General features: G+C 40.0%; 1 protein-coding gene across 1 annotated transcript; it reads right to left on the bottom strand.

Annotated features, from left to right (window-relative positions):
• Nucleotides 1-4,940: 4,940 nt before the first annotated feature.
• On the bottom strand, nt 4,941-5,281 carry LOC147445212 (uncharacterized). Its single transcript, XM_086525973.1, has 2 exons — nt 5,124-5,281; nt 4,941-5,028 (listed from the first exon to the last, which is right to left on the bottom strand). The coding sequence occupies exons 1-2, from the start codon at nt 5,279-5,281 to the stop codon at nt 4,941-4,943; spliced, it is 246 nt and encodes an 81-aa protein (XP_086382099.1).
• Between the last annotated feature and the right edge of the window lie 6,685 nt (nt 5,282-11,966).

Below are 11,966 nucleotides of genomic sequence, written 5' to 3'. Positions count from 1 at the left end.
ACTCCTTTGCCCTCGGGATGGAATTCCCTGTCAAGCTAACTTCTTCTAAAGCTAGTGTCTATGTTTTATGTTGCATTGAGGATCCAAATGTATCTAAACTTATTATTGGATCAACAAATATAGAGAATTATCCTCATGGTTCTTTACTACAACTTCTTTCATTACTCTTAGTAGCTTTGGTTTAAAAAAAGAAGGAAGGACTTAAATTCTTAGAAGAGGAATTAAAACAACTTCCTCTACTTTAGAAAATTCATAGACAGTCACTTGCTACCTTTTCCTACTCTGGTGTAGAGTTAACCAATTTTCTTAAAAAGTTATGCGGACTCAACCCTGCCTTCATTACTACACTGGTTGCTCCTTCTGTCAATGTGACAAGTAGTATCTTCAGTCGCAATCCAGCGGTACTTGAAGCTATTAAGAATTTTCAACATGACTTATGCTCGCTTAGTGAGTCCACTCTTCTAGAAATGGTTTCTAAAGTGTCAAAATGTTTCCCATTTCTTCCTTAAAAACAAGTTGAGGTTGAAGGTGCTAGTGTGGACAATCAACTGTGGACCCTGCCCAGCAAAGGTTTGTTGGCAACTATTGTTGGAATTAGGGTTGCAGGAAAGCACACACAGCTTGGAGAAGATGAAGGAAGCTCAAGGCAGACAACTGAGAGTGTGTTACTTAGTGTGCAATGGAAAGATAGATAGCCCTAGAGTGATGGGCGTATACAATGCACGGGGGAAAAAAACCTTCTTAAGGGGGGAAAAAATGCCCCGGCGGTCCTGGTGTGTTCACACACATCACTACCACATGTATATGGTAACAAATCCCCCCTAGAGTGATGCAGTGAACGAGAGCTGGTACATGAGTAAAGGGAAGTTCCATGCCCTGAGGACATGATCAGTCCACAAAGGGGAGTAAGCCCAAAGCTTTGCGAAAAGCTTCAAACTTCTCACCAGACAATGCCTTTGTGAAAAGATCTGCAAGGTTGTCCTGTGTTGGCACATAAGCCAAGCTGATCTCTCCTGCTAAGAGCCTCTCCCTGACATACTGGTAATGCACCTCAATGTGCTTTGTGAGAGCATGAAAAATTGGGTTCCACATGTAAGCCCACATAGGGTAATTGTCCCCATCCAACTTGTCCTCGGCAACAAACATCTTGAACACATCTGTGTTGTTATCAGCCATGGTAAATGTTGCACCTGATGTGAAAACTGCCCGAAAAGAGAAGAAACGAAGCGTGAACAACAAGTGCTATATAGCACAAACAGTAGAAGACTGTAAAGCACCTTTACGTAGAAAATGGCACTGACAAAAATTTTGCACAAAATGACGAAATAGCATGTGCAGTAGTACTACTTGTAGTGGAAACAGAGGACGAAATGAGCCCGAATCAGAAATCTGAGCAGACTGAGCTCTACAAGCCTACCCCAAATTTTTGTCGACCTACGAACGCTCGCCAAAGCTCACAGAATTTGGAGAAAGTGAGCAGGCATGTGCTGGAGCTACTGGCAACTGAGCTCGGGAGGACGCAATCTGCTCTGATACCAATTGTTGGAATTAGGATTGCAAGGAAATGCACACATCCTGGAGAAGACGAAGGAAGCTCAAGGCACACAATAGAGAGTGTGTTTCTTAGTGTGCAATGGAAAGATAGATAGCCCTAGAGTGATGGGCGTATATACAATGCACGGGGGGAAAAACCTCCTAAAGAGGGGAAAAATGCCCTGGTGGTCCTAGTGTGTTCACACACTAGGACAACTTTAAGGGTCATTATATGGGCAATGTGGACCTCTCTACTTTCATATTGCGCATTTTCTATGTGAATCTCTCTTTGTCTTAGAAATAAATTTTCTATGTGAATCTCTCTTTGTCTTAGATATACATTTTCATGCTAGGTCCTTGTGATTCACTTTGTTAATGTGTCTTTAGTAGATTAATGGTCATAAAGGTTTCTTGAATCTCCAACAAGGTGTTCTTACATCAACGCTCTCTAGTGAACTTGGGAATTCATTAATCAAATACATTTCAATGTTATTTACTAGCAATTGAAGTTTTCTTGAAGCTTGATGATTTTAGTATCATAAGTGGATTCTTCCTCTAACTAGAATAGTTGAAGATAATTCAAATGGCTTGTAGCTATCAAGATTGTTTGTAGCTATTATGATAAACCTCAAATGTATTGCATGGGTTTTGTCTTATCTCCATCTTTTTTGGCTACAAGATTGAGTTGCCCACAATATTTTTTATGGTCTTGGAAGCTTAAGGTTGGTGAGTCTTGTAGTCAACATCATGAACGTTTGTTTGAAAGATTGATTTCTATCTTAAAGACTAGACTAATTTTGGGTAGCAAGCTTCGCTCTTGAAATTGCTAGATGGATTATTAGTTTCAACCCACATCTCAAACTAGTAAGTGATGAGCTCTCTTGATTCATGCAATAATAATCTTACCATATGGTTATTAGGTTCATATTTAGTCAGAGGATTACTGCTTGAAACATCCAGGAGTATTGTCATACCTTCTAGTTTGCATCATTGCTAAACGTGTATATTGAAACTAGCCATTATATATTTTTAACTTTATGGTAACATGTCCAAATTTCCTTGTGAAGTGTAGTGGTGCACGCCCTACAAGGGATAGTGTTGTGCACATGTTGTGGCTTGGTTTCCTAGAAGGATCCTTTGCATATCTATGAAGAATTTCTTTGCCATGTGAAAGACATGTAGTCAGCATCTTGTCATTTCATACATGTTGCACATCCTACATTCAGCTACAAAATAAATTACTCGCCCCATATCAATTTGCACAAGTAAACCTACACAATCAAAAATAAACCTAGACTTACAAACATGTTAACCCAAACACACATAGATAAACCAGACATAGATAAACCCAGACACACATAGATAAACCAGACATAGTGAGCTGGATTGAGGTATAACACATTATGATATACCAATCTACTACTTTTGCATGAAGAACTCAATAGCAATGCATCCATCCACGTCCCTATGCTTGAGTCAACCACAAGGGCATACAATAAATCCAAGGTAGATTGATTCATCGTCCATCTAGGAGGTGTATTTCACATATTTCCATAGTCTCTCTACTATGTCTACATGCCCATGTGAAAACAATCGTCCATATTTTGGCCATATGTGATGCCCTATGCGTGTCTTTGTAGCCCAACCATTACCAATGTACCTCACAATGTTATTGTGGCATGAGTAGTCCATGAGCAATTGAGCATACCTAGCCTCAAACTCCTACCATGTACCACATTGCATTAAATTCTCCATTGATGTATACACACATAACATCTAGACACAAATGACCAAAAAATGTGAGACAATTTGAGTAATAAATTAATTTACTATGATTTGTACTCCACTTTAATAAGTCAATCTACATTACAAACCTGAGGAAGCAAATGCTCTACCCATGCTTTCTTGGTGTGGAACCAACATACCAAGACACTACATGCAACTTGTTGTACCATCCCTTCTTCACCCACATCCCAACAAAATTGATTGCTCCTAACAACTTTCTCAATGGCTTAAATCAAAGTGCTGCAGTTTTCAATCACCATAGCTTGAGGGTGAATGTTGTTCATTGTTTGGAAAACATGTCTCAATGTGACTTATAAGGCAATTCTTTCTTGGCTTGTTCCAACGTTGTGAGTATGTAGCATCAACCACAATGGTAAGCCTGATTTGGAAACACTGGTGTGTATATTGGCATCCCAAGAACATTGATTTTGAACATGGAGCATATTGCCAAGCATTGTTTCTTGAGAAATGCATGCACACCTTGTGCATCCAACTATCTTGGATAATGAGGATGAACAGCTTGTCCTTCTTGTCTAAGGTGTCGGGGTTGTATGGTTGATAGTATAGTACCTTCTTTTTCCCTTTCAATTTAAGTGCTTCTATATACATGAGGACCAGTTCGTCACTTCCTAGTTGCCCTACAGAGAAAACAAATAAGTCAATTGAAATTTCAAGTACAAGAAAATTCAAGCATCATAGTAAAAGTGGACTCCCACATATAAACCTAGACATATGTAAACCCTGACATCACTGCCACCAAAAAAACATGGATTGAGTGGATATACTTCTTGTCAAATTCCACCTTTAACACGAAGCTAATATGAAATCATTTGAATTTCCTTTGGTATTATGAAGGATCTATATGAAATTTGATCTATCAATGATGCCATCTTGATATGGAATGGTTCCTTAGAGACATTCACCTTGGCAACATGGTGATACGTGCTAGCATTGGAGAAATCCTCTCTGCATCATTTCTTCATAGAAGGTTGCATTGACAAGTTATAAAGACCCTTGTGACCAACATTCACCCTTATTCTTATGCTTTCCAGGGTGTTTAACGGATGTTGAATCACAATCATAAAGCGGCAATCACACTTCTTGGACGTACGTAATCTTCAACGATCATGACCCTCTCTTTGTACCTTGCCTTGTTGAATCAATACTTTGAAAGAACATTCTTGCATAATTATATATATTGTTTATCACTTTCAACATCCTTATGCACCATCTATTCCTCAACGAACCCTTCATCCTTATAGAGGCTCTTTTGTATGTCTTGTAAACCTAGGCACTCTCCTATCAAACTAAGAGGACAACCTTCATAGCTATGAATTTCCCACAAGGAAGGAAACATTGCACAACTACATGTGTCCAAAAACTCCTTAACGTATGCAAGTGATATTCCATGCCGCCTCATGTTTGTGCACCATGTAAATGCAATTGTTGTTATGGTTGCTTGTAAACTTAGATGATCGCTTGAGTGGCATGCTAAAATGATGCTTTCTCGATCTTCTATGCATGCATGTCATTTTCCACTCTCAACAACCAGAAACATGGCACCACCTTGATCCACTACCACATGTAGCAATTCTTTCAAATTTTTTCCCACTTCCTCAAGTTCAATAAGCCTCACCTATGGTAACTGCTTGCCGATATTGGATGCATGCTATCATGAAGCTATATGGGGGCCTATCACATGCAAAGTACCTACTCAATGCAAATATAATGGCATATAATCTCGAATGTTGAGGTTCTTTAAAGAAATCCGATGTCTCGTGGTTGTCACATGAGTCATCACCCACCTCGGAAGCATCACTTCGTCATCCTCTGAGTCACTAAAATCATATTGAGCATCATCCAGGACGTAGTCATTTTTTGGCAACTTCTCCAAAGGAGAGTCATTTAAATCCCATGAATGGCCAGACGTCTCTCCTCTGCCCTCCCTTCCAATAGCCTCCATTTTCTCCCTCAAGCATATGATCGGGTTTATCCTCCTGCGTAGGTCTATGTCCCTCCAAGAAAACACCGACATGCAGTTTTTGCAGTTCCCTGTAGTCGTACTGTTGTTTTTGCTCCGTAATTCAATGGTGATGATGAATATACAGTGAATGTAGTACTTTCTTATCTTCATTATGGTGTTTCTTCTTCATCTACTCTATAGTTTTGTGATTAAATGTGCAGTCTCCTGCCTTGTTTACCCCTCGTTTATCTCTACACTACATCATTCTTGTATCGATTACCTGTTAGGGATGTGAGCCCCTAACACATTGGCGATCCTACAACTAGTTCGAATTCAGCCTGAACCATATGGCACTCAGGAATGCAACAAGGAATTGATACGTTGGCTGACATAGACCACCTACAAGAATTTTCAAATTGGGTAACCTCGCAGGAAGAGTCCGAGGAATATGCAACAAAGTTGTTGGAGGATTTCTTCCCAAATCTGCCAGGGGAAATCAAAATTGCAATTGCTGACAAGGTAGTTACTTCATTTTTACCTTTTGGGGCATGCAATTTACCTTCATGTTATAGTCTGTATGAAAGGAAAGTATTAGTACACTATTTAAGACAAAAAAGAAGAAACAATGTATGACTGGGTCAAGGCAAGGGTCCAATTTACCATAACACTCATATGGCACAAGGTTTAGATCGAGGAGAGAGTTTTCTACAAGGGGAAGATAGGAAGAAGAGTCGGGTAGTGATGACCAAGAAGAACCTGTAAGGAGGCTTGCTGCAGGAGAATAAACTATTGGGGCGGGGACTGTACTGCAAGAACCTGAACACAAGCTACAGGAGACCCCACCTGCAAACCAAGGAGGCCAATAGACAACTCCTCCCATATCAGACCCACTTTTGGGACAATTGGTGTATGTACTGCTAACTCAAACAATCTTAAGGGCAAGAAGACAATTGCAATTTGTACCATCAGGGACATGTACTTTACCTTTCAATCCACCCCTTGTAAGAGTACTCCAAGATGTTGACAGCCATGTTGGTCAGTTTCAAACAAGGTGGTCTGCAAGTGGTTATGAGGCGTTACATCCGATTGTAGTGAAGAAAGAGCATTTTGCAACAACACAGCAGGGTAAAGCCATGGATTGGTTCTTGCAGTATAGCATGGCAGCTTTTGTTGATTATAATGATTTGAGGTAGAGATTTTTTTAAGGGTCAGGGAGGATAAAACACCTGAGGACATTTTGAAGAAGTTGAGGAAATTGAAGCAGAAAGATTTGTTGGTTGAAGATTATGCACAGAAATTTAGGAAATTGAATGACAGACTAGAGGAAGCACAACATCCTTCTATGGAGCAGTTGGGATACTACTTTTGTAAGAAGGGACTCAAAAAGGAGTTCAAAAGTGCAGTGGCAGAGACACCCCCATTAGCAAATGCACTGGATTTTATTGATTTGGTGGAAGCAGCTGCAAGAGCTAAAAGAACATATGGAGGTTAGACAGAACTAAATGAGAAGAAGAAGAAGACTGGGGATTCAGATTTAGAGTCAGAAGATGAAGATTCAGACCAGGATACTAAGGAGGAAACTGATACTGAGGAGGAAGATTGGTTGGAAAAGAAGAAGAAGCAGAAGGTAAGCAAAAGAATGACAAGAAGCAGGGAAAGGAAGTAGTAATTGCAGATGCAGTCAACAAAAATCATTCAAGAAAAATTGCAGACAAATGGAATGAATCAGTTTGGAATGTCAGGAAAACCATATTGTGAGATTTGTCAAAGATTTGGTCATGAATATGAAAATTGTTACCATAATCCAGATTTCAGGGGACGAAGACCTAAGCATATTACTCATAAAATGAGGGAGGCAGCTACAAATGTGGTAGCTCCTCAGGGTGCTAACAGGAGATATCAGGGACCTACACCTCAAAGAAGGTTTTAGAACCAAAATAATTGGGGATACCAGAACATAGGTCAAAATAATATGCAGCAGTTGCAATGTAATATTGTGGAGCAGTAGGACATAGACAAGGTCCTGATTGTGAACTGTGGTGTAGAGAGTTTTCTTGGATGGCGGTTCAGGAGTTAACATTCTCCCAGAGTCGACATGCAAACATTTGAATCTCTTGAAATGGGATCCAACACCTTATCCAATGATGTTGGGGAGGCCCTGGTTAAGAGCAGCATGAGTAAAGCAGTTATGGGGAGTAGACTCTATAGTGATCAAAAGAGGAAAGAAGAAAGTGAGAATGCAAATGGATGCAAAAAAAGGTGATACCACATGGTTTCAGGGCATTGCATGCAGACGGACTGAATATGGTAGAAGAAATTGGAGAGGATGCAAAAGAAGAATTTCTTAGAACTAATTCATCAATTGTACATATTTTTGAAGTGGATGTGCAGAAGATAGCAACCAGATATGTGCTACAGCCAAAAGATGATGGGATATAGTTAATGACTCAAGAATCAGTAATAACTCAGGGGAGTAAACAATCTAATAACAAGATGGGGAATGAATTGTTGAAGAACCTAAAGATTGAAAATAGAGAAGAGAAGGAAGTTATTCAAGCAGTGAAGCCTTTGAACATCAAATGGAGAGAGCCTTTGAACATCAAATGGAGAGAGCCTTTGAACATCAAATGGAAAGAACTGCTAGACTGACTCAGGATGAACTGCAGGAATTGAACCTGAATACCCGGAGGAACCACAGACAGTGAAGGTATTAGTAGATATGGCTGAGGAGTTTAAACTAAAATTGAAGGAATTTTTTTTAGAATTCAAAGATGTTTCAACATGGAAATACACGGATATGAAAGGAGTAGATGCTAGCTTCTGTCAACACAAAATTAATTTGAAAGTAGATGTAGTTTCAGTTGTACAACAAAGGTACATGATGAATCCTAACTATGCCAAACAGGCTAAAGAAGAAATTGACAAACTATTGGCTGTTGGTTTCATTTATACTTTGAAGTTACTTGGTTGTCACCAATCATTGTAGTTCCAAAGACGAATGGAAAGATCAGAGTGTGTGTGGATTACAAGAAACTAAATGTTGCTACAGTAACTGATCCATTTCCTTTACCTTTTTGTGATACACTACTGGATGCAGTAGCTGGACATGAAATTATAGTTTTTTGGACGGTTTTAGTGGTTACAACCAAATTTCAATGGTATTTGAAGACATGGAAAATTTTACTTTTGTGACTGAATGGGGAGTTTATGCTAGCAATGTGATGACCTTTGGCTTGAAAAATGCTCAACCAACAAGCAATACAACATGTGCTTTCTAAATTCCTTACAACATTTATGAGGTTTTTTTTGGATAATTTTAGTGTTTTTGGAAAGAAGCCGAAGCATCTTGAACACTCGAGATTGTGTTTTCAAAAATGCAGGAAATTCAGGTTGTCGTTAAATCCAGCCAAATGTGCTTTTGCAGTGAAAAGAGGAGTTCTTTTAGGGCATGTAATTTTTGAAGAAGGGGTTTCTATTGATCCAAGAAAGGTGGAAGCTATTAGAAAGGCACCAGAACCAAGAACAATTAAACAATTGAGTAGGTTTTTGGGATAGGTCAAGTGATATAACAGATTCTTCTGGTACTTGGCTCATGTTTGCACACCATTAACAAAGCTTACAAGGAAGGATATTGTATTTGAATGGGGAGAAGAGCATAGCAAGGCATTCAAGATTTTGAAGAACATTTTGATTGTAGCACCAGTGTTGATTGTTCCTGATTGGAAGTTACCACTTCACATCTTTGTGGATGCATCTCATGTAGCAGTAGGTGCAACATTAATGCAAGAAACTAGTAGAGGCTGGCTTAGACCTATTTACTATGCAAGCAGGGTATTGAAACCTCTAGAGAAGAATTACATAGTTATAGAGAGGGAGTGCTTGGGAATGGTTTATGCATTGCAAAAGTTTAGACATTACCTATTGGCAAATAGGGTAATTTTTCATGTAGATCACCAGGCATTGATCTACTTGGTGAATAAACCACACCTTTCACAGAGGCTGGCAAGATGGATACTGCTATTGCAGGAATTTGATTATGTAGTGATACATACTCCAGGCAGACTTCATGTATTGGCTGATTATTTGAGAAGATTGGAAACAAGAGAGGAAGATTCTGGAGGTGTACCTGATCAACTGCTTGATGCAGAGTTGTTTTTAGTTCAAGTGACTGACCAGTCAGGGGATTTGTATGAAAAAATGCTTCAGTTTTTTACTGAAGGGGTGTTACCTGAAGCAATGACTAAGGATCAAAGAAAGAGATTGGCATTAAGAAGCAAACCTTATACAATTATTGCAGGGGTTTTGTACAAAAGAGGAATTGATCAAGTGATCAAGGGATGTGTCCTTGAGTTTGAACAAAGAGCAATACTGACAGAAGCTCATGCAAGTAATTCAAGAGAACATTTTTAAAGAGATGTGTCTGCAAGGAAAATATTTCAAGCAGGACTCTTGTGGCCAATTGTTATAAAGGATGCTCAGGAATTCAATAAGGACTGTTTGTTATGTTAGAGAGAGGGCAGGCCACTGAATGTAGATATGATGTCCTTGCAACCTATATTACCTCTGGAACTATTTCAAAAGTGGGGATTAGATTTTGTTGGTCCCATGAAACCACCTGCAATGTTTACACACAACAGGTATATCTTGGTTGCAACTAATTATTGCACAAAATGGGTGGAAGTTGTGGCTTTGAGAGATAACATAGCAAGGAGTGTGGCAAATTTTTTGTCTAAAAATATTATGATCAGGTTTGGATGCCCTATTGAGTTAGTTTCTGATTAGGGAGGACATTTCATTAACAAAGTGATTAGTAAACTGACTGAACTGCATATGATCCTGCATAAGAAATCAACTGTGTACTATCCTCATGTTACCATATACATGTGGTAGTGATGGTGTGAACACACTAGGACCGCTGGGGCATTTTTTCCCTCTTTAGGAGGTTTTTTCCCCCGTGCATTGTATATACGCCCATCACTCTAGGGCTATCTATCTTTCCATTGCACACTAAGTAACACACTCTCTATTGTGTGCCTTGAGCTTCCTTCGTCTTCTCCAAGCTGTGTGTGTTTCTCTACAACCCTAATTCCAACAATTGGTATCAGAGCAGGTCACGTCCTCCCGGGCTTAGTCGCCAGCTGCTCCAGCACACGCCTCCTCACTTTCTCCGATTTCAATGAGCTTTGGCGAGCATTCACAGGTCGACAAAAATTTTGGGAATGCTCAAAGAGCTCGGTCTGCTCAAAATTTTGATTTGGGCTCATTTCGGCCTTCGTTTCCACTACAGGCAGTACTGCACAGGCTATTTCGTCATTTTGTGCAGAATTTCTTTCAGTGTCGTTTTCTACATAACAAGTGCCTTATAGTCTTCTATGGTTTGTGCTATATAGCACAGGTTGTTCCTGCTCCATTTCTCCTATTTTTGGGCAGTTTTCACATCAGGTGAAGCATTTACCATGGCTGACAACAACAACACAGATGTGTTCAAGATGTTTGCTGTTGTGGACAGGTTGGATGGGGATAACTACCCTATGTGGGCTTATATGATGCAACATGTTCTTGTGTCAAAGGGTGTCTGGAACATTGTGCAGGGCATTGATGTACGTCCTGGTTCTGAGGATGTTGCAGGTCTGCAAGGATTGCAGCTGTTAGAGTTGTTTTGCCTACGATAGAACAAGCTCGTTGGGATGTTAAGGATGCGCAGGCTCATGAATTGATTGCGTTGTCTGTGAAGCGCACCATTGTTCCTCACATCCGTTCAGCAAAATCTGCAAAACAGGCTTGGGATATTCTAGCAGGTCTTTATGCAAGCCGCAATGAGGCTAAAATTGCTTTGCTGCGTAAAGAGCTGGAGTCGAAGATTATGCATGAGGAAGATGATATGGACACTTTCCTTGCTAGTGTCAAGGATATCAATGAGCAGCTTATTTCTGCAGGTGAAGTCATTTCAGACAGTTCCCTTGTGCAGATTGTTCTTGATGCCTTACCAGCTTCTTACCAGACTTTTGCTAGTACTTGGAGACTTATGACCCAAGGAAATCCTGAAGTTGTCAAGTTTGATGCATTATGCACATTGCTGTTGCAAGAGCCACTTTCTAGAAAAAACAGGACTAGGCAGCGTGCAGTTGAACAGGCTTTTATTGCTTCTCAAAGAAAGGGTGGTAACAGCAATGCAGCCACTTCTTATGGTTCTGCTGCGAGTGGCAGAAATTCTGTTCCTAATGCTTCTGCTGGCAGCAATTCCTCTGGAAATTCTGGTGATAAGGGCAAAAAGAAGATGCGTTGCCATTATTGTAAAGCTAATGATCACTTGATCAAGTCGTGTCCTAAGTTGAAGGCCAAAGAGGCTAAGAAGAAAGAGGGTGGTTCCACTGCAAATGCTGGTTCCACTACAAATGCAGCCATTGTTGAGTCTTCTGTGAAAGGACACTGTGTTGCTGATGTTGATGCAGAATGGGCTTTTAGCGCAGAGTGCACTTACAATCCCGTTGTCCATGATGCATGCTTGTCAGTTGTTGCTGCAGATTCCCATGTGTGGTATTTTGACAGTGGTGCTACAAAGCACATTACCGCACATCGTGAATTGTTTACCTCTCTAGAGTCAGTCCCTCATGGGAATTCAGTCACTTGTGCCAACAACGCCTCTTATCCAGTTCAAGAAGTTGGAAATATTGTGCTCACTGCT

The sequence above is a fragment of the Adiantum capillus-veneris genome, chromosome 12 (genome assembly GCF_014529385.1).
Source record: "Adiantum capillus-veneris isolate H3 chromosome 12, ASM1452938v2, whole genome shotgun sequence".
Lineage (NCBI taxonomy): Eukaryota > Viridiplantae > Streptophyta > Polypodiopsida > Polypodiales > Pteridaceae > Adiantum > Adiantum capillus-veneris.
The sequence above is the reverse complement of the archived record's forward strand: the minus strand, read 5'-3'. Positions and strand labels throughout refer to the sequence as shown.

Excerpts from the sequence above, each read along its gene's own strand:
- LOC147445212 (XM_086525973.1), bottom strand. The coding sequence starts at position 5,281 with ATGGAGGCTATTGGAAGGGAGGGCAGAGGAGAGACGTCTGGCCATTCA. Across the intron at positions 5,029-5,123 it reads GACGAAGTGATGCTTCCGAG|GTACTTTGCATGTGATAGGC; the intron begins GTGGGTGATGAC and ends TGCATTGAGTAG.